Consider the following 27598-nt stretch of genomic DNA (forward strand, 5'->3'; position numbering starts at 1 on the left):
ACTGAAAACAAAGGGCCTTATGTTTCATGGATGACCTTCCCTGCAGAGGTGCTGTCTGGAACTCCTTTCAGACCCATTAGCATATCTCCCAGCTGGAAACCAAAGGTTTTTGTAGACAGAAGTGATGTACTTCTTTTGGTGAAGTGAGAGAGCCCTGGTCTGGATTGGCTGTCTTTTACTGGCCACTGGATTGGCCTATTTAAAAACCACCATGTAAATCTCCCATTCCAGCATAAGAATAGCCATACTAGGTCAGGCCAAAGATCCAACTAGCCCAGTATCCTGTCTTCTGACAGTGGCCAATGCTAGGTGCCCCAGAGGGAATGAACAGAACAGGTAACCGTCAAGTGATCCATCCCCTGTCACCCATTCCCAGCTTCTGGCAAACAGAGCCTAGGGACTCCATCCCGGCTAATAGCCATTGATGGAACTACCCTCCATGAACTTATCTAGTTCTTTTTTGAACCCTGTAATAGTTTTCGCCTTCACAACATCCTCTGCCAAAGAGTTCCACAGGTTGACTGTGCGTTGTGTGAAGAAATACTTACTTTTGTTTTAAACTTGCTGCCTATTAATTTCATTTGGTGACTCCTAGTTCTTGTGTTATGAGGAGTAAATAACCCTTCCTTATTTACTTTCTCCACACCAGTCATAATTTTATAGACCTCTATCATATCCCCCCTTAGTCATCTCTTTTCCAAGCTGAAAAGTCCCAGTCTTATTAATTTCTCCTCATATGGCAGCCGTTCAATACCCCTAATAATTTTTGTTGCCCTTTTCTGAACCTTTTCCAATTCTAAGGTATCTTTTTTGAGATGGAGCAACCACATCTGCATGCAGTATTCAAGATATGGGCACACCATGGATTTATATAGAGGCAATACGATATTTTCTGTCTTATTCTCTATCCCTTTCTTAATGATTCCCAACATTCTGTTCACTTTTTTGACTGCCGCTGCACATTGAATGGATGTTTTCAGAGAACTATCCACAATGACTTCCAAGATCTCATAAGGGAAGGCAATTTGGATTTAGACAGGGCAGTAATATACAGCGCAGGGTGTAATTTGGATTTACATAGGGAAGTGGTGACACAGAGCAGGGCTTAATTTATATTTACAGAGATAGGGGGCAATATTCAGAGCGAGGAATAATTTGGATTTTACACATAGTTCCCTTGGGGGGTAATTTTTCAGTTATTTTGTAAATGCCACCGAACAGCAACACAAAACTAACCTGCCTGCCAGTTAGTTCATGGCCCCATTTGATGGCATCCATAGTGCTTGCTGGAAAATGCTTGTGTGTGTGATTGATCCATGCTGCACTCTCCCCAAAGTGCAGCGTAAGACAGAGGTGGCCGGGAAACAAAGTTGGGATACTAGATTTTCAGTCACAGTGGAACATAACAGTCACTACATCTCAGCTCAGATATTAATCTGTGACAAAATATACACTTTATTATACACAAATATCCCACAGGCAATAGCAAAAACTGCCTCAGTCATCTGAGACACAAGCTGTCCTTGGACAAGTAACACTAAAAAAATCCCCCCCTCCCACTAGCCCAGGTTTACACAGGAAGGGGTCATTAGCCTGAGTTTATTAGAATGCGGTGAATTGTAGGCTCCTCTTGGGGCTGTAATTGTAATCTATATTGGGGTAAAGAAATTTGAAATTGGATGCAACTGACATTTATTCAGGTGGATGAATGGTAACTTTTCTGATCTAGGGGCATATAATACAGGGCAACTATCTGAGAAGTCTATTTTAGGTACTTATCTGGCCCCCATCACCATAGTATCTGAACACCTCACAATACCGGGAGCTAGGGAAGTGCTATTACCCCCATTTTACAGATGAGAATTGAAGCACAGAGAGGCTAAGTGACTCACCCATGGTCACCCAGGGAGTCTGTGATGGAGCTGGGAACTGAACTTGGGTCTCCAAATCCTAAAATAACACCCTTTCTTTTCATGCAAAGGGTAGGGGGACTCCAAGAGGGAGAAAACAGGTTTCATGCAGGGGAGGTATTGTAATCCAGTGGAGGGAAGAATTTATTTCAGGGAAATGGGGATTCCAAGACCAGAAAACAGGACTTGCACAAGTGAACATGTAATCCAAGAGGGGAGAAGGGGTGGTGAAGAGGGGTCGTACACCAAGGGAACATGGCATACAATCCAGGGATGGAGGCAACAGGAGTGGAAATATAGATAGGGTGGGAACATAACTTGGTGCGCTGGCTAGAGAATAGGGATGTAAAGCCAGTTAAATTAATAAGGGATCACAAGTGGGGTTATAGTGGCAAAAGCAGACTTAAAAGATTGTAAGGGTCCACACCAGAATTAAGGGGGAAAGGAAGGGTTGCACATGGGTGATGGAATTAACTACAAGGGAGGAGGGCTGCGGGATGAAGAGAAAGGTGGCCGCTTAATGTATATGAGTACGTGGAGGTGTCTGGATGTCGCAGCAGAGGAAGAGATCAAACAGGGAATCAGCAGGAGAGTCATATTGAATAGGGGGTCATGCTAGGGGACAGTCACATACAAGATGTGATAAGTGGGGAGCGGTCACATATGGGGAAGAGTGTCTCTGTGGAGGAAGGGAGTCATGCATAAGGGGAGGGAACCAGGGGTCACTAGATCACACACAAAGAAAAGAGTTATGCGGGAGACCAGATTTTGGGGTGGCGGTGGTGGGGGGCAGGGTTAGGGGGTGCTGAGAGGAGTCTCTGTGGTGGAGGAATCTATGGAGGCAGCGATGCTGAAAGGGGAGGGGTCGTAGAAGCAAGGGTCTGTGGGGTCTCTTTCGGGGTCTGTAGGTGCTGAAGAGGTTTCTCTCTGTGTGGGGAGGGCAGGGTGGGGGTGGTAGGGAAGAGGCATCTGTGGATACTGGGGTTGTCTGTAGGGGGAGGAGCACTGTGGGGGATGGGGTGCTGAAAGGAGAGGGGTCTGTGGGTGCTGTGGAGTGTCTCTGCAGGGGGAGGGTCAGTATGCAGGAAGGGACTGTGGGTGCTGAGGGAGGTCTCTCGGGAGGGGCAGTGTGGGGCCAGGTTGGTGGGGGAAGGGGTCTCTGTGTTGGGAAGGTCTATGGGGGAGAAGCAGTGTGAAGATAGGGGTCCCTGGGGAAGGAGAAACGGTGAGGTGGGGTGAGGAACAGGCTGGGGGCAGGGGTGCTGGGCAGTGCCGAGAGGGTGGCTGTATTGGGAGGGGCGGGAGAAGCAGCGTGGGGGAGGGGTAGCGTGGGGACACGGGCACTGAAGGAGGAAGGGGTCTGGGGGTGGGGGCGCTGACGGAGGAGGAGGGGCGGCGGTCCGGGGGTACTGAAGAAGGAAGGGGTCGGGGGTTGTGTGTGGCGGATACGGGGGAGGGCCGGTGAGGGGGCAGTGGGGGGCGCTGAGAGGGGGGAGAGCTGTGGGGGGGTCTCTCTCTCTCTCTCTGGGCCAGAGTGTCCGATGCCGGGGGGCGGATAGGCCCGGAGCGAGGCCCGGCCTCCCTCAGGCGCTTTTCCCCGGCTCCCCGCCGTGGGTGAGGGCCCCGGCTCCCCGCCCTGCCCATAGAGAGGGCCCCGGCCCGGCCTACACTCACCCGCACCGCACAGTCGCTCCCTCCGCCTGCGCCCGGCCCGGCTCCCCGTGTGAGAGGCGCGTCCAGGCAGCAGGGAGGAAGCGCGCGCTCCCGAGCCCATTCGGGCGCGCGCTCCGCTCGCCGGTTGGTCCCAATGCGCGCGCTCCGCCCTCTCCCCCCAGAGCGGCCGTCGCCGGGTCGCGCGCCCGTCCGAATACTGCCAGTAGCTGATTGGCGGAAGCGTGAGCGAGGGCGGGAGCGAGAGAAAGAAGAGCCGTTGCACATGCCCAGGAGGTGGACACCCACGTCATCGCTCTGCGCGTGCGCCACAGCATCGCGCAATCAGGGAGGAAGGGTAGGGGGCCGAAGAGTAGACCATTGAGCGATGGGATGTTCGGCGCGTGCTCAGGACTCGCTCGGTTGCAGAGGCCACATTCGTACCTGGCCATGCTGATTGACAAACTCCCTGTTCAATCAGTGCTTATCCCCGCCTAGTATGATAAAATGCGTACTCCCAGTGGCTGAGCCGGAAGATCGCCTTAAAGAACTCACCCCTCTGGTTAAATTGATTATTGGGGTGGGGCTTTATTTAAAGCAATTAAAAAAAACAGCAGAGGGGATTAATCCCCCCATCCCAGTGAAACCATGGGATAGCCCATCCCAGTGACTCCATGGTACAGTTCACCCCCAGCCTGAGACCTGTCCTTTCTGTGACCCCATAGTATAAGCCACCCCAGCCTAACACCTCCCATCCCAATGATTCCATGGTACAGCCCCACCCCCATCCCACTGTCAGTGAGTGTGAACCCCCATCCCAGTGACACCATGATAAGAGCCCACCACCAGCCCAGTCTCTAGTGGGCGTGAACCCCCATAACCTAGATGCTGGGCTGGGCTATCACCTTGCTCCCACCTTATACTCCCAGCAGGATGCCAAACAGCTTGGCTGGGCTGTAAAGAAAAACGAGGAGGAAGGAATAGTTCACTATTCTCCGCAAACACTTGAGTGTTGTTAAGAGACAATGGCATGACAAGACAAGTATAGCATACCCCAGAGATCAAAAGGACTACAGCAGTTTAAAAAGGAGCTCTCTCTCAAGAGGGGAAGTTGTTCCAGGCAATCAGACTCTGTTTGCCAGAAGCTGGGAATGAGTGACAGGGGATGGATCATTGGTGCTTACCTGTTCTGTTCATTCCCCCTGGGGCACCTGGCATTGGCCTCTGTCAGAAGACAGGATATTGGGCTAGATGTACCTTTGGTGTGCTCCAGCATAGCCGTTCTTATGTAGACTAATCTGCAGGGCCCCTGTTGGGGCATTTGAAGTTAGATGAGGTAATGATCAGGGGATGGGAAACGGTTAGGTAAGACAGCCATGCATATAGCAGAGACAGTCCCTGCACTAAAGCAGTCACAGTTTAAATGGACAGGAGACAAAGGGAGGATCATTATCCCCTTTTTTACAGAGGGTAACTGAGGCCCAGAGATGATAAGTGATTTGTCTGAGGTCACAAAGGTAGTCTGCAGGAGAGCCAGGAATTGAACATGTTAGTGATCAATGGCTCCATGTCTAGTTGGCAGCCGGTATCAAGTGGAGTGCCCCAAGGGTCGGTCCTGGGGCCGGTTTTATTCAATATCTTCATAAATGATCTGGAGGATGGTGTGGATTGCACTCTCAGCAAATTTGCGGATGATACTAAACTGGGAGGAGTGGTAGATACGCTGGAGGGGAGGGATAGGATACAGAAGGACCTAGACCAATTGGAAGATTGGGCCAAAAGGAATCTGATGAGGTTCAATAAGGATAAGTGCAGGGTCCTGCACTTAGGACGGAAGAACCCAATGCACAGCTACAGACTAGGGACCGAATGGCTAGGCAGCAGTTCTGCGGAAAAGGACCTAGGGGTGACAGTGGACGAGAAGCTGGATATGAGTCAGCAGTGTGCCCTTGTTGCCAAGAAGGCCAATGGCATTTTGGGATGTATAAGTAGGGGCATAGCGAGCAGACCGAGGGACGTGATCGTTCCCCTCTATTCGACATTGGTGAGGCCTCATCTGGAGTACTGTGTCCAGTTTTGGGCCCCACACTTCAAGAAGGATGTGGATAAATTGGAGAGAGTCCAGCGAAGGGCAACAAAAATGATTAGGGGACTGGAACACATGAGTTATGAGGAGAGGCTGAGGGAGCTGGGATTTAGCCTGCAGAAGAGAAGAATGAGGGGGGATTTGATAGCTGCTTTCAACTACCTGAAAGGGGGTTCCAAAGAGGATGGCTCTAGACTGTTCTCAATGGTAGCAGATGACAGAACGAGGAGTAATGGTCTCAAGTTGCAGTGGGGGAGGTTTAGATTGGATATTAGGAAAAACTTTTTCACTAAGAGGGTGGTGAAACACTGGAATGCGTTACCTAGGGAGGTGGTAGAATCTCCTTCCTTAGAGGTTTTTAAGGTCAGGCTTGACAAAGCCCTGGCTGGGATGATTTAACTGGGAATTGGTCCTGCTTTGAGCAGGGGTTGGACTAGATGACCTTCTGGGGTCCCTTCCAACCCTGATATTCTATGATTCTATGATTCTATGTCCCGAGTCATAGCACAGGTAAGGCCAGCCTCCCTTTCTAATGCTGGTGTTCTACCACCTGAGCTGGGTGAGCTCCAATCATCATGCAAGGGGCAGGAACAAGGAAAACACCTGATTGACTGACGTTCCACCCCACAGGCTTATGGGACACAAAATGCACTTCTTAGCTTTGGTTTGTCTTCACAGCATCATGCATATCCCTGCCACGAGGTCCTCTTGTAACACTTGCATAGCATGTCCTGTTTTATTTCTCCCCCTGCTGACCCCCAGGCCCAAAGCACTTTCAGAAAGCTAAAGAGGCTGGTGATCAGAGGAGGGGAGATGCAGAATTTGAACCTCTGAGGCAGTAGTTCTGATGAAATCCCAGGACATAGGAGGTTTTCACATCTCTGGCAACTGGGATGTGCATCTGTCTAAGCAACTGGTCCTGACCTGGGACTTGTGAAGGAACTTTTGATCCATAGAACAAGTGAAAGCTTGAGTGTGTGTGTGCCATTAACTCAGACCACAGCGTGCTAATTAAACTGGGAAATTTAGGTCTGTCCCTTCCCCACTAATTCACCCTCTTTGATAACTGAATCATATAATCAGTGGAGCATTATTGCTTGACAGGAAGTCACTATATGGGTTTAATCAACAATGCCACCTCCGGGCTAGAGATGTCAGGACAACCCAAATTCCTCAACCCAAAATTCACAATCTTTTCCTCCCACAATCCTTTCCAGTAGGACCCCTCTCTCCTGCTATGCAGCCTCCAGCATTACATAGAATCATAGAATCATAGAATATCAGGGTTGGAAGGGACCCCAGAAGGTCATCTAGTCCAACCCCCTGCTCGAAGCAGGACCAATTCCCAGTTAAATCATCCCAGCCAGGGCTTTGTCAAGCCTGACCTTAAAAACCTCTAAGGAAGGAGATTCTACCACCACCCCAGGTAACACATTCCAGTGTTTCACCACCCTTGTAGTGAAAAAGTTTTTCCTAATATCCAATCTAAACCTCCCCCACTGCAACTTGAGATCATTACTCCTCGTTCTGTCATCTGCTACCATTGAGAACAGTCTAGAGCCATCCTCTTTAGAACCCCTTTCAGGTAGTTGAAAGCAGCTATCAAATCCCCCCTCATTCTTCTCTTCTACAGGCTAAACAATCCCAGCTCCCTCAGCCTCTCCTCATAAGTCATGTGTTCTAGACCCCTAATCATTTTTGTTGCCCTTCGCTGGACTCTCTCCAATTTATCCACATCCTTCTTGTAGTGTGGGGCCCAAAACTGGACACAGTACTCCAGATTGGTGGAGGCCTCACCAATGTCGAATAGAGGGGAACGATCACGTCCCTCAATCTGCTCACTATGCCCCTACTTATACATCCCAAAATGCCATTGGCCTTCTTGGCAACAAGGGCACACTGCTGACTCATATCCAGCTTCTCGTCCACTGTCACCCCTAGGTCCTTTTCCGCAGAACTGCTGCCTAGCCATTCGGCCCCTAGTCTGTAGCGGTGCATTGGATTCTTCTGTCCTAAGTGCAGGACCCTGCACTTATCCTTATTGAACCTCATAAGATTTCTTTTGGCCCAATCCTCCAATTTGTCTAGGTCCTTCTGTATCCTATCCTTCCCCTCCAGCGTATCTACCACTCCTCCCAGTTTAGTATCATCCGCAAATTTGCTGAGAGTGCAATCTACACCATCCTCCAGATCATTTATGAAGATATTGAACAAAACCGGCCCCAGGACCGACCCCTGGGGCACTCCACTTGACACCGGCTGCCAACTAGACATGGAGCCATTGATCACTACCCGTTGAGCCCGACAATCTAGCCAGCTTTCTACCCACCTTATAGTGCATTCATCCAGCCCATACTTCTTTAACTTGCTGACAAGAATACTGTGGGAGACCGTGTCAAAAGCTTTGCTAAAGTCAAGAAACAATACATCCACTGCTTTCCCTTCATCCACAGAACCAGTAATCTCATCATAAAAGGTGACTAGATTAGTCAGGCATGACCTTCCCTTGGTGAATCCATGCTGGCTGTTCCTGATCACTTTCCTCTCATGCAAGTGCTTCAGGATTGATTCTTTGAGGACCTGCTCCATGATTTTTCCAGGGACTGAGGTGAGGCTGACTGGCCTGTAGTTCCCAGGATCCTCCTTCTTCCCTTTTTTAAAGATTGGCACTACATTAGCCTTTTTCCAGTCATCCGGGACTTCCCCCGTTCGCCACGAGTTTTCAAAGATAATGGCCAATGGCTCTGCAATCACAGCCGCCAACTCCTTTAGCACTCTCGGATGCAACTCGTCCGGCCCCATGGACTTGTGCACGTCCAGCTTTTCTAAATAGTCCCTAACCACCTATATCTCCACAGAGGGCTGGCCATCTCTTCCCCATTTTGTGATGCCCAGCGCAGCAGTCTGGGAGCTGACCTTGTTAGTGAAGACAGAGGCAAAAAAAGCATTGAGTACATTAGCTTTTTCCACATCCTCTGTCACTAGGTTGCCTCCCTCATTCAGTAAGAGGCCCACACTTTCCTTGGCTTTCTTCTTGTTGCCAACATACCTGAAGAAACCCTTCTTGTTACTCTTGACATCTCTTGCTAGCTGCAGCTCCAGGTGCGATTTGGCCCTCCTGATATCATTCCTACATGCCCGAGCAATATTTTTATACTCTTCCCTGGTCATATGTCCAACCTTCCACTTCTTGTAAGCTTCTTTTTTATGTTTAAGATCCGCTAGGATTTCACCATTAAGCCAAGCTGGTCGCCTGCCATATTTACTATTCTTTCGACTCATCGGGATGGTTTGTCCCTGTAACCTCAACAGGGACTCCTTTCCCCTTCATGTTAGTCCCCCAGAGGATCCTGGCCATCTGTTCCCTGAGGGAGTCGAAGTCTGCTTTCCTGAAGTCCAGGGTCCGTATCCTGCTGCTTACCTTTCTTCCCCGCATCAGGATCCTGAACTCAACCAACTCATGGTCACTGCCTCCCAGATTCCCATCCACTTTTGCTTCCCCCACTAATTCTACCCGGTTTGTGAGCAGCAGGTCAAGAAAAGCGCCCCCCCTAGTTGGCTCCTCTAGCACTTGCACCAGGAAATTGTCCCCTACGCTTTCCAAAAACTTCCTGGATTGTCTATGCACTGCTGTATTGCTCTCCCAGCAGATATCAGGAAAATTAAAGTCACCCATGAGAATCAGGGCATGCGATCTAGTAGCTTCAGTGAGCTGCCGGAAGAAAGCCTCATCTACCTCATCCCCCTGGTCTGGTGGTCTATAGCAGACTCCCACCACTACATCACTCTTGTTGCACACACTTCTAAACTTAATCCAGAGACACTCAGGTTTTTCTACAGTTTCGTACCGGAGCTCTGAGCAGTCATTCTGCTCCCTTACATACAGTGCTACTCCCCCACCTTTTCTGCCCTGCCTGTCCTTCCTGAACAGCTTATAACCATCCATGACAGTACTCCAGTCATGTGAGTTATCCCACCAAGTCTCTGTTATTCCAATCACGTCATAGTTCCTTGACATCACCAGGACCTCCAGTTCTCCCTGCTTGTTTCCAAGGCTTTGTGCATTCGTATATAAGCACTTGAGATAACCTGTTGATCGCCCCTCATTCCCAGTATGAGGCAGGAGCCCTCCCCTCACAGACATTGCTGCCTGTGCTTCCTCCCGGTATCCCGCTTTCCCACTTACCTCAGGGCTTTGGTCTCCTTCCCCCGGTGAACCTAGTTTAAAGCCCTCCTCACTAGGTTAGCCAGCCTGCTGGCAAAGATGCTCTTCCCTCTCTTCGTAAGATGGAGCCCGTCTCTGCCCAGCACTCCTCCTTCATGGAACACCATCCCATGGTCAAAGAATCCAAAGCCTTTTCTCCGACACCACCTGCGTAGCCATTCGTTGACTTCGACGATCCCTACCCAGGCCTTTTCCTTCCACGGGAAGGATGGACGAGAACACCACTTGCGCCTCCAACTCCTTTATCCTTCTTCCCAGAGCCACGTAGTCCGCAGTGATCCGCTCAAGGTCATTCTTGGCAGTATCATTGGTGCCCACGTGGAGAAGCAGGAAGGGGTAGCGATCCGAGGGCTTGATTACATTCTTCCTCCCTGCTTTCTTCATTTGCAAACCTGTTTCTCCCCTCTCTTACCCTGAAGTTCCACCAACTAGCAGCAGTTCCTTGCCATGGTTTCCCCTTCCGGTGGAAAATTCCTGGCTTCATACCCAGTAAAAACCACTGTCCACTTTTATTGCAGTAGCAGCCAGTCATAGATGAGGGTCAAGGTGTGGTATAAACACAGAACAACTCTACCACTCTAAATATAAGATGAGACAACAGCTGAGTACAACTAACAGGAAGGGTGGGGAGACAACAAAATGATCACAAAGAGCAGTCACGGGATGCCAGCTGCCCAGCTATGGGTGCTGTACACATCACAGCACAGGTGAGCTTTAAGGAGGGAGTTGAAGGAGAAATGCTGAAGATGTTTATAGGGAGCTCATTCAATGGATAAGGGGAAGTATGAAGTTATTTGTTGGAATATTAGAGAAATTGGTGATCCAAGCTGGCAACAATGTGCAGCAGACATCTCCATAGCACAGGAGAGATGAAGGGCCTAGAAAATGAAATTGTTGGTTCTTCTTAGCCTGGCTCCTGGGATGATCCACACTGTACTGAAGTGCCCCAGGGTACTTTGTGTGGCCCTGTTCCAATCTGTCCAGTTTTGTCTGTGGGCATCACACTGAAATTCCCCTTTCCAAGCCCCAGCAGTGCCTCCTGTGTGCGTGCCCTGCAGATCCCTCTCTCACACTGCAGGAGGTTACACAAAATTCATCCACTGTCACTAGAGACCAGCAAAATACCAGGAAATTTATTAAAATTACAAAAATATAAAACAATATTGATCCTCTCCTACGAGAAGAGGCCCATGAAGCACTGGCTGTGTAAAAGGGACAATGGGTCCAGATTTCAGGGACTGAAATCTAAGGAGGAGAAGAGAACCTAGAGAAGGATGTAGGCAGTGAACCATCTACAGTTACATTTAATTCCACATTCCCTCCCTGCTTCTGTCTACAAATTAATCCGCAAACCTCACCTGACCCACTTTGGTTTCTCCCAACGGTTTGATCTGGACAGCAGCCTCTACCCCTTCCCACACTGGTTTCAAATGATTCAGTCTGTGTGGCAGTCTCCACCCCCTTCAATTGGCAAAAGTTCTGTCCACAAAGGAGACACTATAGGCCTGGTGGACTCCACCTCTTCTGCTCCGGTGCTGCCCCTACTTAAGGTCCATGAAGCGGATGTCCATGATCAGCAGGAAGTTCTTGGGCAGTGGGCGAGGTGCCGGTGACAGCACTGTGAAGACCTGGCGATCTACATCCACCCCAGTGACGACGATGAAGCCAGCCACGCTGGTCTCGGAGATGTTCTCCTCACTGCCATCAGCAGTGCTGACGCTCAGCAGGTGGTGCACCATGTCACGGCCCGGCGTCACTGGCACAAGCTTGAGCTGGTTGTCCTCCTGCGACATGCCCAGGGGCAGACATGAGTCAGGGATGGTGGGAGCCCCCACCTTGTAGATCTTGACATCACAGAATTTGACGTCGAAGGCGTGGGGGTAGAAGCAGCCCCGGAAGCCGTAGAAGTACTCACGGATGCGGTCATCCCGGCACTCCCGCCGGAAGTCCTTGGAGCGCTCCACCACCCCACCCGACTTGGGGAGCAGCACTGTGCGCACAAAATGGGGTAGGTCCCGCTTTAGCTCATTGTAGAGGCGCTCCTGGTCCAGCACTACCACCACATCCACCTCAAAGGCTGAGGCAGCATGCACCAGGGCATGGTACCCCGAGCCCTTCACCCAGCCGCACGTGTTGATGATGCAGCCACTGACTGAAGCCCGGCGGTTCACTTCACAGCGCTGGTTAAAGACGTCAGCCAAGCGAGATGTGATCTGTAGAGAGAAGCAGCATGGCTAATTGGAACCCAAGGAAGGTGCATGGCAATTGCAGTATCTGAAGTGGCTCCACCCATGGTTTTTCCCTTTCTCTCCCTTTCTCTTTCACTTTCTTATATCCTTTGCAGGCTGCGACTAGATGGTGGCCTGATCACATATAAATTGCCCTTGAGCAGCCCTGACACTGACATTTTACTCAGTGGAGGAGAAATGGAAATGCAAATCTCTTTCTGTCCAAGCATCTTGCTTTAGATACCTTGGCATGGCAAATTAAGCATGGCAGAGCCCAGCTTAATAAGAGAGACATTCTCCATCAAGAAACTGTGTCTTGTCCTTAACCAATGAGGCAAGGGATACAAATAACTGTATTTTGTTTGGTTACTTGGACAACTATTAAGCACCAGTGCATTTATTTGCTTCTAGAAGGGTAATCAGATTGGACATTTAACACCCTGCTTACTGAACGGTCATTAAGGTAACTGATCATTTCTTCTAGACCTCTACATCTGAGGTCACAGAGGAGAGATTTGCTGATTGTCATGCGGGAGACAGTCAGAAGGTATATAACAACACAGAGATTCAGAAAAACAATGTAGGTTTGTGTCTACAATGAAATATAGCAAGTGATAGTTATTGCTGCTTTAGAGAGATAGTATTAGCATCACCCCTAATGAACAGGAAGGTGTGAAACGCTAAACTCTGCTCTTTTAACACAGAAGTTGCCAAATAATTAAACAGAATATCCTTTTTATTCACTGTTTTTTTTTCCATCTTAAGTCTTTTCAAGCTCTATTTTTTAATAAAGGTTTATCTCAGTCAAGATAATATGCTACCTGCAAGGACGTGTAATTAAGAAGATTCTCTGTATTTGGACAATATTTATATCTTGGATTAATAAACGTCAATGTTCATCCCAAACCATGCAAATGTTTCTTTGCTGTCCCTATTCTACAGATATGGAAGTGACTTAAGAACGACCATCCTGGGTCAGACCAATGGTCCATCTAGCCCAGTATCCTGTCTTACAGTGGCCAGTGCCAGATGTTTCAGAAGGAATTAAAAGAACAGGGCAATTATCCCAAGCGATCCATCTCATTGTCCAGTCCCAGATTCTGGCAATCAGAGGCTTAGGGACACCTTGAGCATAGGATTGTGGCCCTGAACATCTTGGTTAAAAGCCATTGATGGACCTAACCTCCATGAACTTATCTAATTCTTTTTCAAACCCAGGTATATTTTTGGCTTTCACAATGTCTTCTGTCAAAGAGTTCCACAGGTTAACTGGGCACTGTTTGAAGAATTACTTCCTTATTTTGTTTTAAACCTGCTGTTTATCAATTTCATTTGGTGACCCTGGGTTCTTGTGGTATGTGAAAGTGTATTAACTTGCCAAGGTCACACAGGAAGTCAGTGGCAGAGTTGGCCCGAGAGCCGTGACTTCCAGTCCATGATGCAAGCCTGTTTCCTTCCAAGGTAGCGCAAAACAGATTAAAGAGTACTGATGGTAGGAGAAGATAAAAGGGGAAGCAACACTTTCCTCCTTTCCTCCAGACTAGATGATGAAAATGCACCTGAGCAGGGCCAGAGGTGATTGTGGGGTGGGGAGACAAGGGAATGTCAGACCTTTACTCCCAGTAATTCCTTTTTCTTTGGATCAGTCCCCCAACTCCCTATTCATGTGAGTTCAGACCTAAGAAAAAGTCTCAGCATGGGGCAGTCTCTGCCCTTCCCCACCGACAAGTGTGCATATGTGAATTCATCTTGCTGGATTGGTCTAGCCCAGGGAGGATGGAGATGCCTGTGCCATCCCCTGGTGTGAGGGGGGTGTGCACATTGGCATTCTGCTTCCAAAATACTCTGGATTGTGGAGAAGGTGCCCGCCTACCCTTTTCTCCAGTGGGACCAGAATACATTTACAAATCAGCATCCCATCTCCAAAGGGCACTGCTCCATGTACAGCCTACTTTACTCCTCCCTCACTGAGAACCAGATGCTTTGGTCATTAAAGATTGCTGTGTCTCCAGAAACTTCTGTGTGTGTGGGAAAGAGCCCTGGCTGCCTTGAATTTCACCCCCCAGATCTGCCACTGCTCACCTTGTTATAGAGTTTGATGTTGGTGCCAGGAGTGGTGGAGCCAAAGTGATAGACCAGGGGGGCCTGGACAGAGAAACCCTCCTCTACGTCAGCAGGCCGCTCGATGTACAGTGCCCCCATGGTGCCAGGGATGGAGACCGAGCCTTGGCCCACGTCCAGCTCCACGAAGGTGGGTCGGCGCCCCAGCCGCACAGCGTAGTTCAGCAGCAGTCGGCACACTGTCGACTTACCCACATCCGTAGGTCCCACCACCATAACTCGGGGCCCCCGCTCATCCTCACGCTCTGCCTGCCGCCGCATCTGCTCCAGGGCTGTGTGGGTGTTGAGATAGAGCAGCATGGGCGTGTCCTTTGATATGTAAGCCACTTCAGTGCGGCCACTCAGCTGCACTGTGCAGCTATGCCACGTGAACACGGCCACCTTGGCACCAGCATCGAAAGTGAACTTCTTGTTACGGGTCAGCTCAGTGCCGAAGATCTCCGCCATGCCTGCCAGCAGCTCCAGCTGGACAGTCTGCGAGGCCTCCACCTCAAAGCGAAGCTCCGTCTCCCGCTCCAGCTCAAACTTTGCCACCTGCTTCTTCTCATCCCCAGCCTCCTCTGCCATCTCTATCCTGTATAAGCCTGAAACAGACACAAGGAAAGAGGTCACATCACAGGTGCTCTCCCATCAGCCTCCCCAGTTCTACTCTACTCAATCCCTACCTGGAGCTGGTAGAGGGCTCTGTTCCCTACGGTGCTCTTCACTGTCACACAGACCCAGGCATTATTATATACGGATGAGAGGAGGGTTCCCACTCCCCACACTCTGATATGATTGGTTATTCTGGAGCTCTGCTAATTAAACGATATTGCTTACCATGCCCCCAGGAACCACACACCAAAAAGCACCAAGGCTGTCAGGCCATGGCACTGGGCCACGGAGATGATGGCCATGGAAACATCAGACCAGAGCCCGGATGTTATTGCTTCACCCTCTAGACACTGCCCCAGGCAAGACAGCTTTGGTCACTGCAGCTTCATATGGGAAAACAAACCACTGTGTGTACGGGAGTCACTACTGCGTCACTCATACAAATGACAGCACCCCCACCCTCCTATGGCAGCAGTGTACCCCGCACTGTGGCCAGGCTCCTCCCCGGGAAGGAATGATGACGCTATCCCCCTCCACCTCCCGGAGAATGGCGGCAACACCCCTCTCGTGCCCAGAACCCCCCGCGACCTGCCTGCGGTGTGCCCAGGGCTCCCACCAGGCATGGCGGCGCCGCCCCTCACCGTAAAGCCGTGGTGGGCAACGGGCGGCCCCTCAGGGTAATCCGCTGGCGGGCGCCAGGCAGTTTGTTTACACGGACCGTCGGCGGGCACCGCCGCCCGCAGCTGCCAGTGTCCGCTGTTCGTGGCCAATGGGAGCTGTGGGAAGCGGCGGCCAGCACGTCCCTGCAACCCCCGCCGCTTCCCGCAGGCCACATTGGCCGGGAGCGGGAACCGCGGCCATCGGCAGCTGCGGTCGGCTCGCCACCGAGTTACCCTGAGGGGCCACGTGTTGCCCACCACAGGCTTACAGGCAGCAAAGGGGGTTACTGGGTGTCGCCATGGCAACAGCAAGGCGCTAGGGAGCGGGCCGAGGAGGGGCCAAACCCAGCCGGGCCCCAGAAGAGTCCCTCACCCACCTACCGCCGCCGGTGCCTGGCGCTAAACCAACCAACCGGCAGACCCAAAACCACGCGCACTTCCGGCCCTGGGCCGGAAGTACAGGAAGGCATAGTGCCTGACGGGAGAAATGGCCAGCCCCGGAAGTGCAGGGACAGGGCGCGTTGCCTACTGGGGGATGTAGTTCTCCTGTGTAGGCCGAATCCGCAAGAAGAGCGTTGGAACGGCGGATGAGCGCAAGTCCTGCCGGGAGATGAAGTTCCCAAATGTAGGCCAAACTACGATGCGGAGAACGGTTCTGATCTGGGACCTGGAGTGTCAGGGTCCGGCTGCAGCCCAGTGGGCAGCTCTGTGTCAGGGCCACACGGCTGCCCAGCTTTACACAGCCGCAAGAGTGACATATTATGCAAATCATATAAGGGTTGATTTGCATATATGCAAACAATGCGCACGTGGCTGTAAACTTCAGCCCATGGTCGACACCCCCTTCCCGAGCAATAATAGGGCTGGGACATGGAGCCACACAAAACTTAGCAGCAGCGAGGTTGGAGCGGTGTATGAGGGTGTGTATGGGGAGAGGGTGCTGGTGGGTGGCTGGATTGCTCAGGGGGTTCTGGGTGCGTCTAAGTCAGTAGGTGCTGGTGGGTGGCTGAGGGGATGGGTATAGCCTAAATTGGGTGGGTGCTGAGAGATCTGGGAGTGCTGAGGTAGCTGGGCAGATGCTGGTGCGGGAGGGGCTCTCTCGCAGGGGCTGGGCTCTGGCTTGGGCCTTTCTGGCCAGAGTCTGGCTGGGGTGTCTCTCTTGGAGGGTAGGCTTTGTGGAGGACAGGGGGTCTCTGTGGGGCAGGGTTCTGGCTTAGGCAGCCTGCTGAGTCTCCCCCGACCCATCTTCTCTCCCTGCCACCTAGGTCAGCTGCCTGAAGCCTTTTGCTACTGGAGCCTCTCAGAAGGTGCATGACATTCAGGGTGGGCTGGCAGCGGGGGTGCCTGATGCTGGAGTGTCACATGAAATGCCGGATACCTGGCAACCGTTAGCCAATGTTGCTACTGTATTTGGTAGCGATTGGGAAGGCCACCACTTGGAGTGTCATAGATCAGGGCTCCCGTGACTTGTGATTGGCCACAAATCCAGTCACTGTTTGGGGGAGCAAAAACTGCGTCCATGTTTGGGGATGTTGCAGATTCAGCTATCAGTGTTGGCGCTGTCATAGAACAGGGGCTGTCAGTGTTTGGGGGAGTGGCTTGCCATGTGCCAGTGTTTGGGGGAGCGCGATTGGGGGTGCTAGTGTTTGGGGGAGCAGCAGACCATGTGGGTGCCAGTGTTTAGGGCAGTGAGATCAGAGGGTGTCAGTGTTTTGGGGAGTGGCATACCATCTGGGTGCCAGTGTTTGGGGCAATGAGATCAGGGTGTACCCATGTTTGGGGGAGCAGCATACCATGTGGGTGCTAATGTTTAGGGCAGTGAGATCAAGGGGTGCCAGAGTTTGGGGGAGTGAGATTGGGGATGCCAGTGTTTGTGGGAGCGACATGCCATGTGCCTGCCAGGCTTTGGGGCATTGAGATCAGGGGGACAGGGCTTGGGGCTGTCACAGATTTGGGGCGTCAGGGTTTGGGGCTCTTAGTGCGCTGGGTATCTCCAGCCACGTAGGTCGCAGTTTCTGTGCAACAGGGATCCCTGGCCTGGGTGCTGGGGGGCGCACGCTGGCCTGAGAAGCATGCAGATTTGCAGCCCGTGATCCCGAGCTGTCTCTCGCTCCCCTCTCCCTGCGTCAGAGGCGCAATACATGATTTATTACCTGTGCGCCCCCCGCACATCCCGGGGTACTGTTGGCCCTGAGCCTTCCCCCCCGCCGCTCCACCCCTGCCCCATGTTCACCCCCCTCCAATCACTGCGCCCCCCACCCCCGCAGCCCAGCCCCAGTGGCCCCGGCCCCCTCCCTCCCTCCCTCCCCGCGCCTCCCAGCCCCTTTCTGACGTAGCGGTGGGGGGGGGAGGAATGACTCAATGTTATGATGCGGTGCCACAACACACAGCCACATTCGGCTCCAGCCCGAGCCCCAGCGCCCCATTCGCCCCCCAGCCGCGGTCCCCCGGCCCCCTGAGCCGGCTCCCTGCGCCCCGCACAGCCCCAGGGTGCTCCCCCTCCGCCGGAGGAGCGGCCGCGGGACGGACGGACGGGGCTCTTGGGACGAGATTTCAAGGTGAGGGGCGGCGGACGGGGGGGCTGAGCGCAAAGGGCTTCACGGAGAAACTTTGCCCTCCCGCAGCGGCTGGCCCCGCAAACGGAGCCTGGGTCTCTCCCCTCCTGTGCATCATCACTCATCAATCCAGCCCCTGACGAGAGCCCAGCCCCCCTCCCCCCATCCCACTTGCAACTTTCCCAAGCCAGATCCTCCTCCATTTCCCTTGTCTGCGGGGAGCGGATCCCTGAGAACCCTCCCCCAGGTGTCACGTTCCGCCTCACACCCCCCTCTGGTCCCTTACGTTATTTTCTGGGTGGGAAAGAGGGGACCAACCTTGTGGGGTTCTGGCACTGGGCCACCCCAGTGTGTGAGCCCATTGTCCACTAGCGAGGAGGGAGCGTGACACTTGTGCAGTGAGTTGGGGGCTGTCTCAGGCTGGTGCCAAACTCAGGCATGGGTTTTTTAAAAGGCAGTTCCGGGCAGTGACCAGCATGGGGCACTGTCTCTGGGCTGGGGTTGGGAGCTGGGGAGACTTGGGGCTCAGTGGTGGGAATGGGTCTGTCCCAGCATGGGGCGCTCTCATCCGGCAGTGACAGCAGCATGGGGAGAAGAGACCACATGACAAGAACTAACCCTTTGTCCCAGAAGGGGGTGCTGTCCCCAGCACAGGGGCGTAGGTTGGCAAGCCGGAGAATTGGCTCCCCAGGACTGTACATTTCCTTTCTAGCTCCAGTGGGGGGTGCTTCCTGGGTTGGGGGGCAGCGCAGGAGGGAGAAGAGAGCTGGCACTGAGTGCTGGGGCGGCCCTTCCCCATCAGAGGGCACTCTTCCCAGTCTCCCAGGCGGAGGGAGCGCAGGCCATAGGGGTGACCCCCCTGATTCATTGCCTCTCTCTCGTTCTCTGCAGGTGACTCCCCTTTCGGCCTGGTTCTCATCTGGGGGGGCCCTGGCTGTGCAGCCCCCCCAAACTCTTCCCACCCTGAAACACGGCTCTAGCCAACCTGCTTCGCTGCTTCACCTGCGACCGACTGTGTGGGGGGTGCACAGCGCCCACCCCCCCACCCCGCCAGGGTATCGCCCTCCAGCCTGTCATGCCCAGCTGTGAGCCAGGGCCGCCTGCTGCCTGCCTGCCCACCAAGACCTTCCGCAGCTACCTGCCACACTGCCACCGCACCTACAGCTGTGTGCACTGCCAGGCCCACCTGGCCAAGCATGATGAGCTCATCTCCAAGGTACAGCCACTCCAGCCTGCCAGGGACCTGCACCAGCCACCAGGCTTCCCCAAGGCCATGTACCCTGGCACTGTGAGGTTCTGCAGGGCTGTGCCCTGCTGTTGCCCAGCTGAGGACCCCACCACTGTGAGCTTCCTCACAGCCATGCCTTGCCACTGCCAATCTTGCCCATGGCAATGCCCATCGGTGCCCAGCAAGGCCCTGGGTGCTGTAACTTCCCCATGGCAGTGAATGAAGGTGGATGGTGGGGGCCAGGGTTGGGGTTTTTTGACCGGGGGGGGGGGCAGGGTATAATTCCTGTCCTTTGTCTCTGCAGTCTTTCCAGGGGAGCCATGGCCGAGCCTACCTGTTCAATTCTGTGTGAGTGCCCCTCCGTGATCCATCACTCCATCAGTTACAAGAGGGGGAGAGTACGGGTGGGGGTGGGAGGGTGGGGAGTTTGCAGCCAGTCAGAAGGGAGCAGGCAGCAGCTAGAGCTATATTAGCAGTCGTTATCATTGATTAGGTGTATTACGGTAGTGCCTTGGTCACCCAGCTGTGGAGCAGGACCCTGTTGTGCTAGGCGCTGTACAGACCCAGACCAGAGATGGTCCCTGCCCCAAAGAGCTGATAATTTAGGCCATCACTGTTCTACATGACCCAAGAGAGGGTGACTTTTGGCATCTGAACTCAGAGGCAAGAGGGGCCCCCCATTCCAAAGGTGGAGTCTCTGGAATGGGGTCTCCTTGGTGGTGAGTCCTGGGGTAGAATAACAGCAGTTCTCATGGTGATGTATAACCCTGCCCCAATATGCCTCACTCTCTGAGCTCCACTAGAGCATACCACACCCCATGTCTCGGCACTGTTCCCCAGCAGACAATTCCCTGCTCAAGCTGGCAGTAACTTGTCAGGCCCCACCTCCAAAACTTCTTGCGCGGGGGTCTTTCTCCCCAAAGATGTCTCATATTGGTTGGCTCATCTCCAAGCCCAGGGTCCTCCCTGTCAGTCCACTCCAGGGTGATCCCAGCAAGGGGCTGGGATTGTAATGGGGAGGTGATGAAAATCCACCACAGCCACACCACTGTCAACTCTGGCAGGGGATCACAACCTCTACCACTCAGCCAATGGGCCATCCCATTGCCAACAGCAATGGCTATTGACATAGAAGTATCTAGGAACCTTCTCCCTTGTCTGGTCCCTGGCTTACAGGTGGCCATGGCCAATGACCAAACATGACTGAGCAATCACGAGAAGGAGTAGAGAGGCTATTGTACCTTTGTATGTGGCTCTGGTGTGACCGGTGCTGGAATCCTGTGTCTAGTTCTGGTGCCCACACTTCAAGAAGGATGTTGATACATTGGAAAGGGGTCTGAGAAGAGCCACAAGAATGATTAAGGGATTGGAAAACCTGCCTTTTAGTAATAGACTCCAGGAGTTTAATCTATTTAGCTTAGTAAAGAGAGGGTTAAGGGGTGACTTGATCACACTCGAGAAGTACCTACCTCTGGTCCAAAAATGTGAGAATAGAGGGCTCTTTGGGCTAGCAGACAAAGGTATAATGTCCAATGGCTAGAAGCTGAAGATAAACAAATTCAGACTGGAAATAAGGAAATAATATTTAACAGTGAGGGTAATTAACCAGTGGAACAACTTACCAAGGGTCCTGGTGAATTCGCCATCCCTGGCCATTTTAAAATCAGGATTGGATGTTTTTCGAAGAAATCTGCTCTGTGTTGAATAGGAATTAATTCAGGGAAGTTCTCTAGTCTAGGTTATACAGGAGGTCGGAACAGATGCTTACAACAGTGCCTTCTGGCCTTGAAATCTATGAATGACATGGCAGAGAGAAGGCAGAGCTGGACAGACCATGCCCTAAGGATTTAGGGTTTCCAGGGCCGTGGTTTGGCTGCTGTCTGAGGCTGTGGGTGGCATGGTGGCTCCTTGCTGCCTTGGCTCAGTAGTGCAGCTGCGTGGTTCTCACTGCAATGAGTTTATCTGCTTTGCATCAGAGACTGATCAGGCTAGGACCAGTTTGTTCTGTGGGAACAACAGAAATGCCCTCTTTGCTGGCTGGTTCTCACAGTTTTGCTTAATGATGGGCAAGGTTGTTAATGCCACCCTTTGGGAGGGTGTTAGAGGGTCAGCAAGGGTCAGCAACCTCCCAAGTGCCCCTTTGTGGCCAGGGGAGGTTCTGTAGCAGCGTGCCTCACTTTCCCCTCTTCAGGGCTCCTCAATAAATGCTACAAACAGGCTGCTCTCTGTTCAGCCACCCCTCCTTAGGGGCTGGATTTATTAACATCAGTGTGCAAAACAAAACTCACAAAGTCCCAAAATAAAGTAATCTCTGTTCCCTGCTCTTAGCAGGCCACTCCCAGGCCTTCCTCGCTCTACTCCTGCGGGAATTCTGCACCACTGGGCACGCACAGAATTTTTTTTCCCACAGAAAATACATTCTGCCCCAGAAGTGCTGCAGTTCTGCCTTTTGCCCACCAGAGGCTGCTGTGGTGCCAGAACAGCTGGCTGCATTCCTGCTGCTGATTGTTCTGGCCCCACAGTGGCCTCTGGTGGGCTAAAGGAAGAACTGTAGCATATCTTGGGCAGAAATGTATTTTCTGCGGGGAAAAAAAAAGACTGTGGGACACATGAATTCTATACGTCCGCAGTGGTGCAGACTTCCCCCAGGAGCAGACACTCCTAGTGATGCCATCAGATCTAGGACAGGGGTGGGCAAACCATGGCCCACGGGCTGTATCCGGCCCATCAGACCTTTTAATCCAGCCCACGAGGTCCCACTGGGGAGCAGGATCAGGGGCTTGCCTTGCTCCGCTCTGCGCGTGCAGCAGCTCCGCATGGCTCCCGGAAGCAGGGTCAGCCAGGGGGCTCCGCACTATGCCCCCGTCCCAAGCGCCAGCTCTGCAGCTCACATTGGCTGGGAACCGTGGCCAATGTGAGCTGCGGCGGTGGTGCCTGCGGACAGGGCAGTGCGCAAAGTGAAGTGGCCCTGCCTCTGCATGGGAGCCAGAGGCGGGATGGGCTGCTGTTTCCAGGAGCTGCTTCAGGTAAGTGCCACCCAGATCCTGCACCTCTGAGCCCTCACTCCGTGCCCCCACCCCCTGCCCCAGCCCTGATTGCCATCCCAACCCTTTGATCCTAGCCCGGAGCACCCTCCTGCACCTCAAACCCCTCCTCCCCAGCCCCACCCCAGAGTCTGCACGTCCAGCCGAAACCTCACCCCCCCCGAGTGCCCCAATCCCCTGACCCAGCTGAGAGCCCCCTCTTGCCCTCCGAACCCCCCCATCCAAGCCCGGAGCACCCTCCTGCACCCCAAATTCCTCATCCCCAGCCCCACCCCAAAGTCTGTACCCCCAGCTGGAGCTCTCATCCCCCCTCCTTGTGCCCCAATCCCCTGCCCTAGCCAGCTCTCCATGCAATTTCCATACCGAGATGTGGCCCTCAGACCAAAAAGTTTGCCCACCCCTGATCTAGGAGCAGCTCTTACCATTGACCACATGGTGACCCTGTCTCACACGCTGGTGTGGGCTGATGGCTGGAGGGATCCTTGGGTGAGTTTGATTTGTCCCAGACAGAGTTCCATGGGGCCCTGCTGGGAGCCTGCTCCTCCCCAGAGCTTTCGACACCAAGGCCCAGCTAGTCCCCCCTTCCCATTCAGGCTCTATATGAAGCCACTAGGGATCTGCAGCGTCTCCAGTGCATCAGTGAGACTCAACTCTGCCCCAAATCCCTGAGCCAGGCTCTCACAGCTGCTCACCCATGATAGGATCTGACCCAGTGAGGCAGGGAAGGGGAATAGTCACTGCTCAGCCTAGATTAGAGGAAACCTTGGATGTGGGGTAGGGAGAGGGAGGCCTTGGCCAAAGAAGCAGCACCTGCCCCATCCAGCAAGTGGGTGTATGGCTGCCTTTTGTCACGGTGACAGTCTTGAGGTCCTGTTAGATCATCCTCCTTAATCCCCTGGACACTGGTGCTGACAGCCCAGCCTTCAGCAATGGGGCCCCCATTGCAGCTGTCCAGGCTGGACACTGGCCTGCTCCCTTCATGAATGAGCAGGCAGGCATAGCGCTGGCCGCAGCACCAGGCTGCCCAGGGAGCACATGGCACTGCAGCTTGGCTCTCCGAGAGACGCCTCTTGCCAGAGACCAATGTTCCCTCTAAGTTTTGACAGGCTGTGTGTGCAAAAAAATTATTCTGTGCAAATTTTTGTGCTTCTGTGCAAATTATTGTGCGTGCGGTGTTTCACTGTGTGCGTGGGGTTTAGGATCTGTGTGCGCGCACACAGCTTAGAGGGAACAGTGCTAGAGACCCCAGCATAGGGGCTAAGATGGGCCAGATGGCAGGTGGCTCGGATGGGCAGGCTACGATGGGGGCAGCAGAGCTCTCTTGGCCCTGGGGCATGCCAATGCTGGCTGCCATTTGTGAGCTCTGAGGGTCTCTAGGGCACCATGCATAGTGGGTCAGGCTTGTGGTTAATTGCTCATCCCAGCTGTGGTTATGGGGTAGGTTGCCAGATTGCAGCGGGGGGCATGGGAGCCTGCTTGGGCCCTTGGGGCAGGGACAGTGTCTCAGGAGGGCAGCAATAGGGCCACAGCGATCTCCTTGGGGTCCCCCTGCAAGCTGGCCAGAGCCAGCCCCAGCTGCCCTGCAGGGACTCAGGAGCTTCTGTGGCTCTTCCCCAGTTATCTGTGCTCTCCCTGCAGGTGCACAGGTGTGTGGGGAAGGGGAGAAAGGCAGGCATTGGCAGTAGCTCATGTGGGGAGAGAATGAGGGAGGAATGGGACCTTGTCCTCCCTCAATCCTTCACAGCCTCTGCCCCCCAAGTCAGCCCCTTCTGATTCCCCCTTGAGCCCATCCGATCCCAAACCCACACAGCCTCTGCCCCCTTGAACTCCTGTCCCCCTGCAAGACTCATGGGTCTCTCTTTCCCCACCTGAGTAAGTCCTGAGCGCAGACACCAGCTCAGCCCCCGTCCCACTTCACCTCAGAGGTGTCAAGTTGCACAGTAGTTTCTCTTAAAGCCCCAGCTTCTGGAGTGCTGGGAGGAGCTCAGCTTCCCCCCCCCTTTTTTTTAATGGGCATTCCACATTCTCCTGTGAGGGAGAAAAGCTGGGGCAAGTGGTCCCTAAGGGTGCCAGCTGGGTAGTAAATAGAACCCAATATTGGCTCAAAACCAGACAATATTTAAAAGACACGCTCTTGATTTGCTTTGGCATCCAGTGCCTGGTGTCTGAATGCCTGAAGCTGCTCTGGCTGTGGGTATGTAGCATGGGAGTGTGGCTGTGTATGGAGCTCGGCCCAGCACACGGGAAGGGCTAGGCTCCTGTGCTTTGATCACAGCAGGGCCTGGGGGTTAAGCCTGAACGGCCTGGTTTTGTATGGGCTGTATGTTTGCTAGGGCACCATGACACTCTCCCACAGCTGCTAGGGGACCTGGCAGCTGAATTCAACCCCCACTCCCCCCAGCAACGTTCCCCTTAATTTTTTCCATCCATGTGTGAAATGAATTTTATGTGCACCAGTATCGAGGTAATGTGCATGTGCATTGCCACCAGTAGAAACAAAAAACAGATATATATATTTTAAAAGTTACCATAGGGATAATTACTCCAGCCAAGACAGGTTAGGCATTTTAGAACTCACTACTCAAAAATTAAATTTAAGCCTAAGAGAGAAATAAAAATTATGAAATGCATAGACCAGTCCAGAAACTAAAAAAACAGCACTTTGAAAGAATAAAATTACAGAGAATATATGTGCATTGTAGGAAGTATCAAGAACAACAACAACAATACAAATATGTGTTGGGAGGTGAGTGTGAGAGACACAGTGGTATGTGTGTGTGAGTGAAAGAGAGAGAGAGACAGTGTGGTGTGTATGTGAGCCACACAGGGTGGGGTGTGTGTGTGAGAGAGAGAGAGACACATACACAGTGTGGTGTGTGAGAGAGAGACATGTTGCCCCTTTAAATAGATCTGCAGTCACCAGCCTGCTTGTTCAGACATAGCAACAGCTGCCAGGAAGCTCCGTCCCATGTCCCACTCCTGAGCTCTGTTGTGTCCCCACCCCCTGCTCTGTGGAAATGGGGTACAGGGGGAGGGGGACACCCTGACATAAGTGTCCCCACCTCCCCTTCTCCGCTCTACACAGCAAGCAGGAGGCTCCCAAGAGCAGTTGGCCAGGGGGTCCAACCCAAGGCAGAGGGCAGGAGCAGCACGGCGGTGGGGTGAGGGGCACCTGAAGTGTGTGACACTTGATGGACTGCTGGGCGGCTGCGCGGCTTAGAGGGAACTTACCCCACAGGGGCAGGGCTGTGGGGATCTGGGGGTGGAAGGCAGTATGTGACCTTGTCCCCTTCTGCTCCTCTTTCTGGTGCCAGGGTTAACGTGGGCTGCGGGCCAGCTGAACAGCGCCTCCTGCTCACTGGGCTCCACTCTGTGGCCGACATTTTCTGTGAGAGCTGCAAGACCACCCTGGGGTGGAAATATGTGAGTACTGCTCCAGCCCTGCAGGAATCCCCCCATATCATAGCACCCCCAGCTGGGAAAGTACAGACTATGCCCCCTCCCTGGTGTCACAATGCCCCCTGCTGCGCAGGGCAGGGCTGAGCAGTGCGGGGTCCTCCCTGTCCCTGGAGTCACAGTGTCCTCGGCTGAGGAGGGCAGTACAGGCTTCCCCCTCCCTGGGGTAATAGCACCTCCTGTTGAGGGGTCTTGGCAGTGCAGGCTCCTCCCCCTCCCTGGGGTCACAGTGCCCTCTGCTGGGGAGAAGAGCATGCCCTAGAGGACGGGCCAGGCTCAGACGCTCCGCTTTCTCGCCCCTCCCCCAGGAACAGGCCTTCGAGACCAGCCAGAAGTACAAGGAGGGGAAGTTCATCATTGAGATGTCACACATGGTGAAGGACAACGGCTGGGACTGAGGGGGGGGGGCTTGCAGCCACACCCCCAGCAGCATGGCCTCCCCCTCCCTGATCACGTTGCTACATTGCCCATCCCAGCACGAGAACGCCCCTGCACAAAGGTCACCTTTCGGGAGCAGGGGATCCAGGGCCCTCGCACCACCCCCAGTCTGAGTGTGCACTGAGCATGGGGACGCCTGTTCCCCCTTGGAGTCAGCACCAGGCATGGACTGTGAGGCCAGCCCCAGGGTGGTCATCCTGCTGGGCACCGACCCACTGCTAGCACTGTGGGGCACAGACACCTGGGAGCATGACTCCTGCGGCTAGTGTCTTCCCCAATCAGGGGGAGTGGGAGTTTAGTTAGAGCCTGCCCTGTGAGATGGGGAGCAAGGAGACAGTTCCTTGGGAATGGTGCTGAGGGGAACTGGTGGGGTGAGGGAGCTGAGTGTCCACCCACCCCCGCCCCTGGTGTGGGGTTGTGAGGGGAGAGGCCAAGAGGATCAAAGCTGGCCATTAAAAAAAAAAAGGATCAATCCCTGGTGTGGGATGGGGGCCATTAGCATCAGAGAGCTTCACTCGCACTCTTGGTGATGAGGATCAAAGCCAGGCCCCCTTGGCAGGGGGCTCTGGGGCGGAGGGGGGAAGGTCAGAGTTGCCACAGTGGGCACAGGAACAGATTCAAAACTGGCCCCTTCCCCACATGGGGCTCTGGGTGGGAGGTCAATGGGATCAGGGAAGCCACCCCAGCCTGGGGCTCAGGGTGGAGTTGGGGGAGAGAAGGTAGGAGCTGGTCCCCTGACCTGTGGCGAGAGGGTCACCGCTGGCACCACTGGACTGGGGCTCAGTGTGGGGTGGGGGAAGACAGGATCAGAGCCAGGCCCCCTGGCCCCAGAGTGTGTGGTGGGAGAAGGCTCAGAGTCCAGCTCCTGGCCTGGGGCTTGGAGTGGGGAGTTGGGGTCAGACCTGGACCCCTGGCCTAGGACTATGAGTGGGAGGTGAGAAGGTTGGAGCAGCCTGGGGCTTGGAGCGAGGGTGGTAGCTGGCCGCTCCTGGCCCTAGGCTTGGAGTGAGGGGATGAGATGGTCCAAGCCAGCCTCTGCAGTCTAGGACTTGGATTTGGGGGGGAGGGTGGGAGGGGCGAGAGGGTGGGAGTTGGGCCTCTGGCCTGGGAAGGTTGGAGCTGCTCCTCCCCAGCCCCCAGGCCTGGGGTGAGAGGGTCCAGAGCTGGGCCTGGGACTCTGCTGTTCATTTCCCTGCTCCCACGTCCCTCCCTTGGGCCTTCTTCCGCACTCCTCCATATCTGCTCTGGGCCATTTGGTTCTGTAGGTCGCCATGCCTTGGTGATCCCTGGGCACTGCCCATCCCTGCCCCCTCATTGCTGCCATGGGGCCTGGCCCCGGGGGCCCCAACACTGTGGCACCAGCACCAGCGCACGCGGGTTTTGTATTATAAATAAAGGTGTTTT

The 27598-nt window shown here is 53.7% G+C and overlaps 3 protein-coding genes across 10 annotated transcripts in view; 1 reads left to right on the forward strand and 2 right to left on the reverse strand.

The window, feature by feature from the left end:
- The window catches only part of ZDHHC5 (zDHHC palmitoyltransferase 5), a 43604-nt gene extending 39822 nt beyond the window's left edge, over window positions 1-3782 (reverse strand). For 2 of the 3 annotated variants that reach the window (XR_012159282.2, XM_073346758.2), the window contains exon 1: window positions 3585-3782. The gene's annotated coding sequence lies outside the window, so the exon portion shown is untranslated. Of the gene's footprint in view, window positions 1-1236; window positions 1437-3584 lie in introns of all 3 variants that reach the window. The other variant, XM_073346759.2, reaches the window with a different exon arrangement.
- Window positions 3783-10989: 7207 nt separating this feature from the next.
- Window positions 10990-15933, reverse strand: CLP1 (cleavage factor polyribonucleotide kinase subunit 1). Of its 5 annotated transcripts, none has more exons than XM_073346760.1 (3): window positions 15855-15933; window positions 14182-14804; window positions 10990-12084 (listed from the first exon to the last, which is right to left on the reverse strand). In XM_073346760.1, exons 2-3 carry the CDS (start codon window positions 14785-14787, stop codon window positions 11413-11415), a joined length of 1278 nt encoding a protein of 425 aa, XP_073202861.1. In that variant the 5' UTR covers window positions 14788-14804; window positions 15855-15933; the 3' UTR covers window positions 10990-11412. The 5 variants fall into 5 exon arrangements, with proteins under 5 accessions (XP_073202861.1, XP_073202862.1, XP_073202863.1 ...); XM_073346761.1 differs by having other exon boundaries at window positions 15851-15933; XM_073346762.1 differs by lacking the exon at window positions 15855-15933 and adding an exon at window positions 15456-15842.
- A 359-nt stretch (window positions 15934-16292) lies between these two features.
- YPEL4 (yippee like 4) lies at window positions 16293-27261 on the forward strand. 2 transcript variants are annotated; one of them, XM_073346767.1, is made up of 5 exons: window positions 16293-16393; window positions 18920-19244; window positions 19561-19604; window positions 25615-25723; window positions 26065-27261. In XM_073346767.1, the coding sequence occupies exons 2-5, from the start codon at window positions 19104-19106 to the stop codon at window positions 26152-26154; spliced, it is 384 nt and encodes a 127-aa protein (XP_073202868.1). In that variant the 5' UTR covers window positions 16293-16393; window positions 18920-19103; the 3' UTR covers window positions 26155-27261. The 2 variants fall into 2 exon arrangements, with proteins under 2 accessions (XP_073202868.1, XP_073202866.1); XM_073346765.1 differs by lacking the exon at window positions 16293-16393 and adding an exon at window positions 17825-18031.
- The last annotated feature ends 337 nt before the right edge of the window (window positions 27262-27598 follow it).

Source organism: Lepidochelys kempii, chromosome 6, assembly GCF_965140285.1.
Source record: "Lepidochelys kempii isolate rLepKem1 chromosome 6, rLepKem1.hap1, whole genome shotgun sequence".
NCBI lineage: Eukaryota > Metazoa > Chordata > Testudines > Cheloniidae > Lepidochelys > Lepidochelys kempii.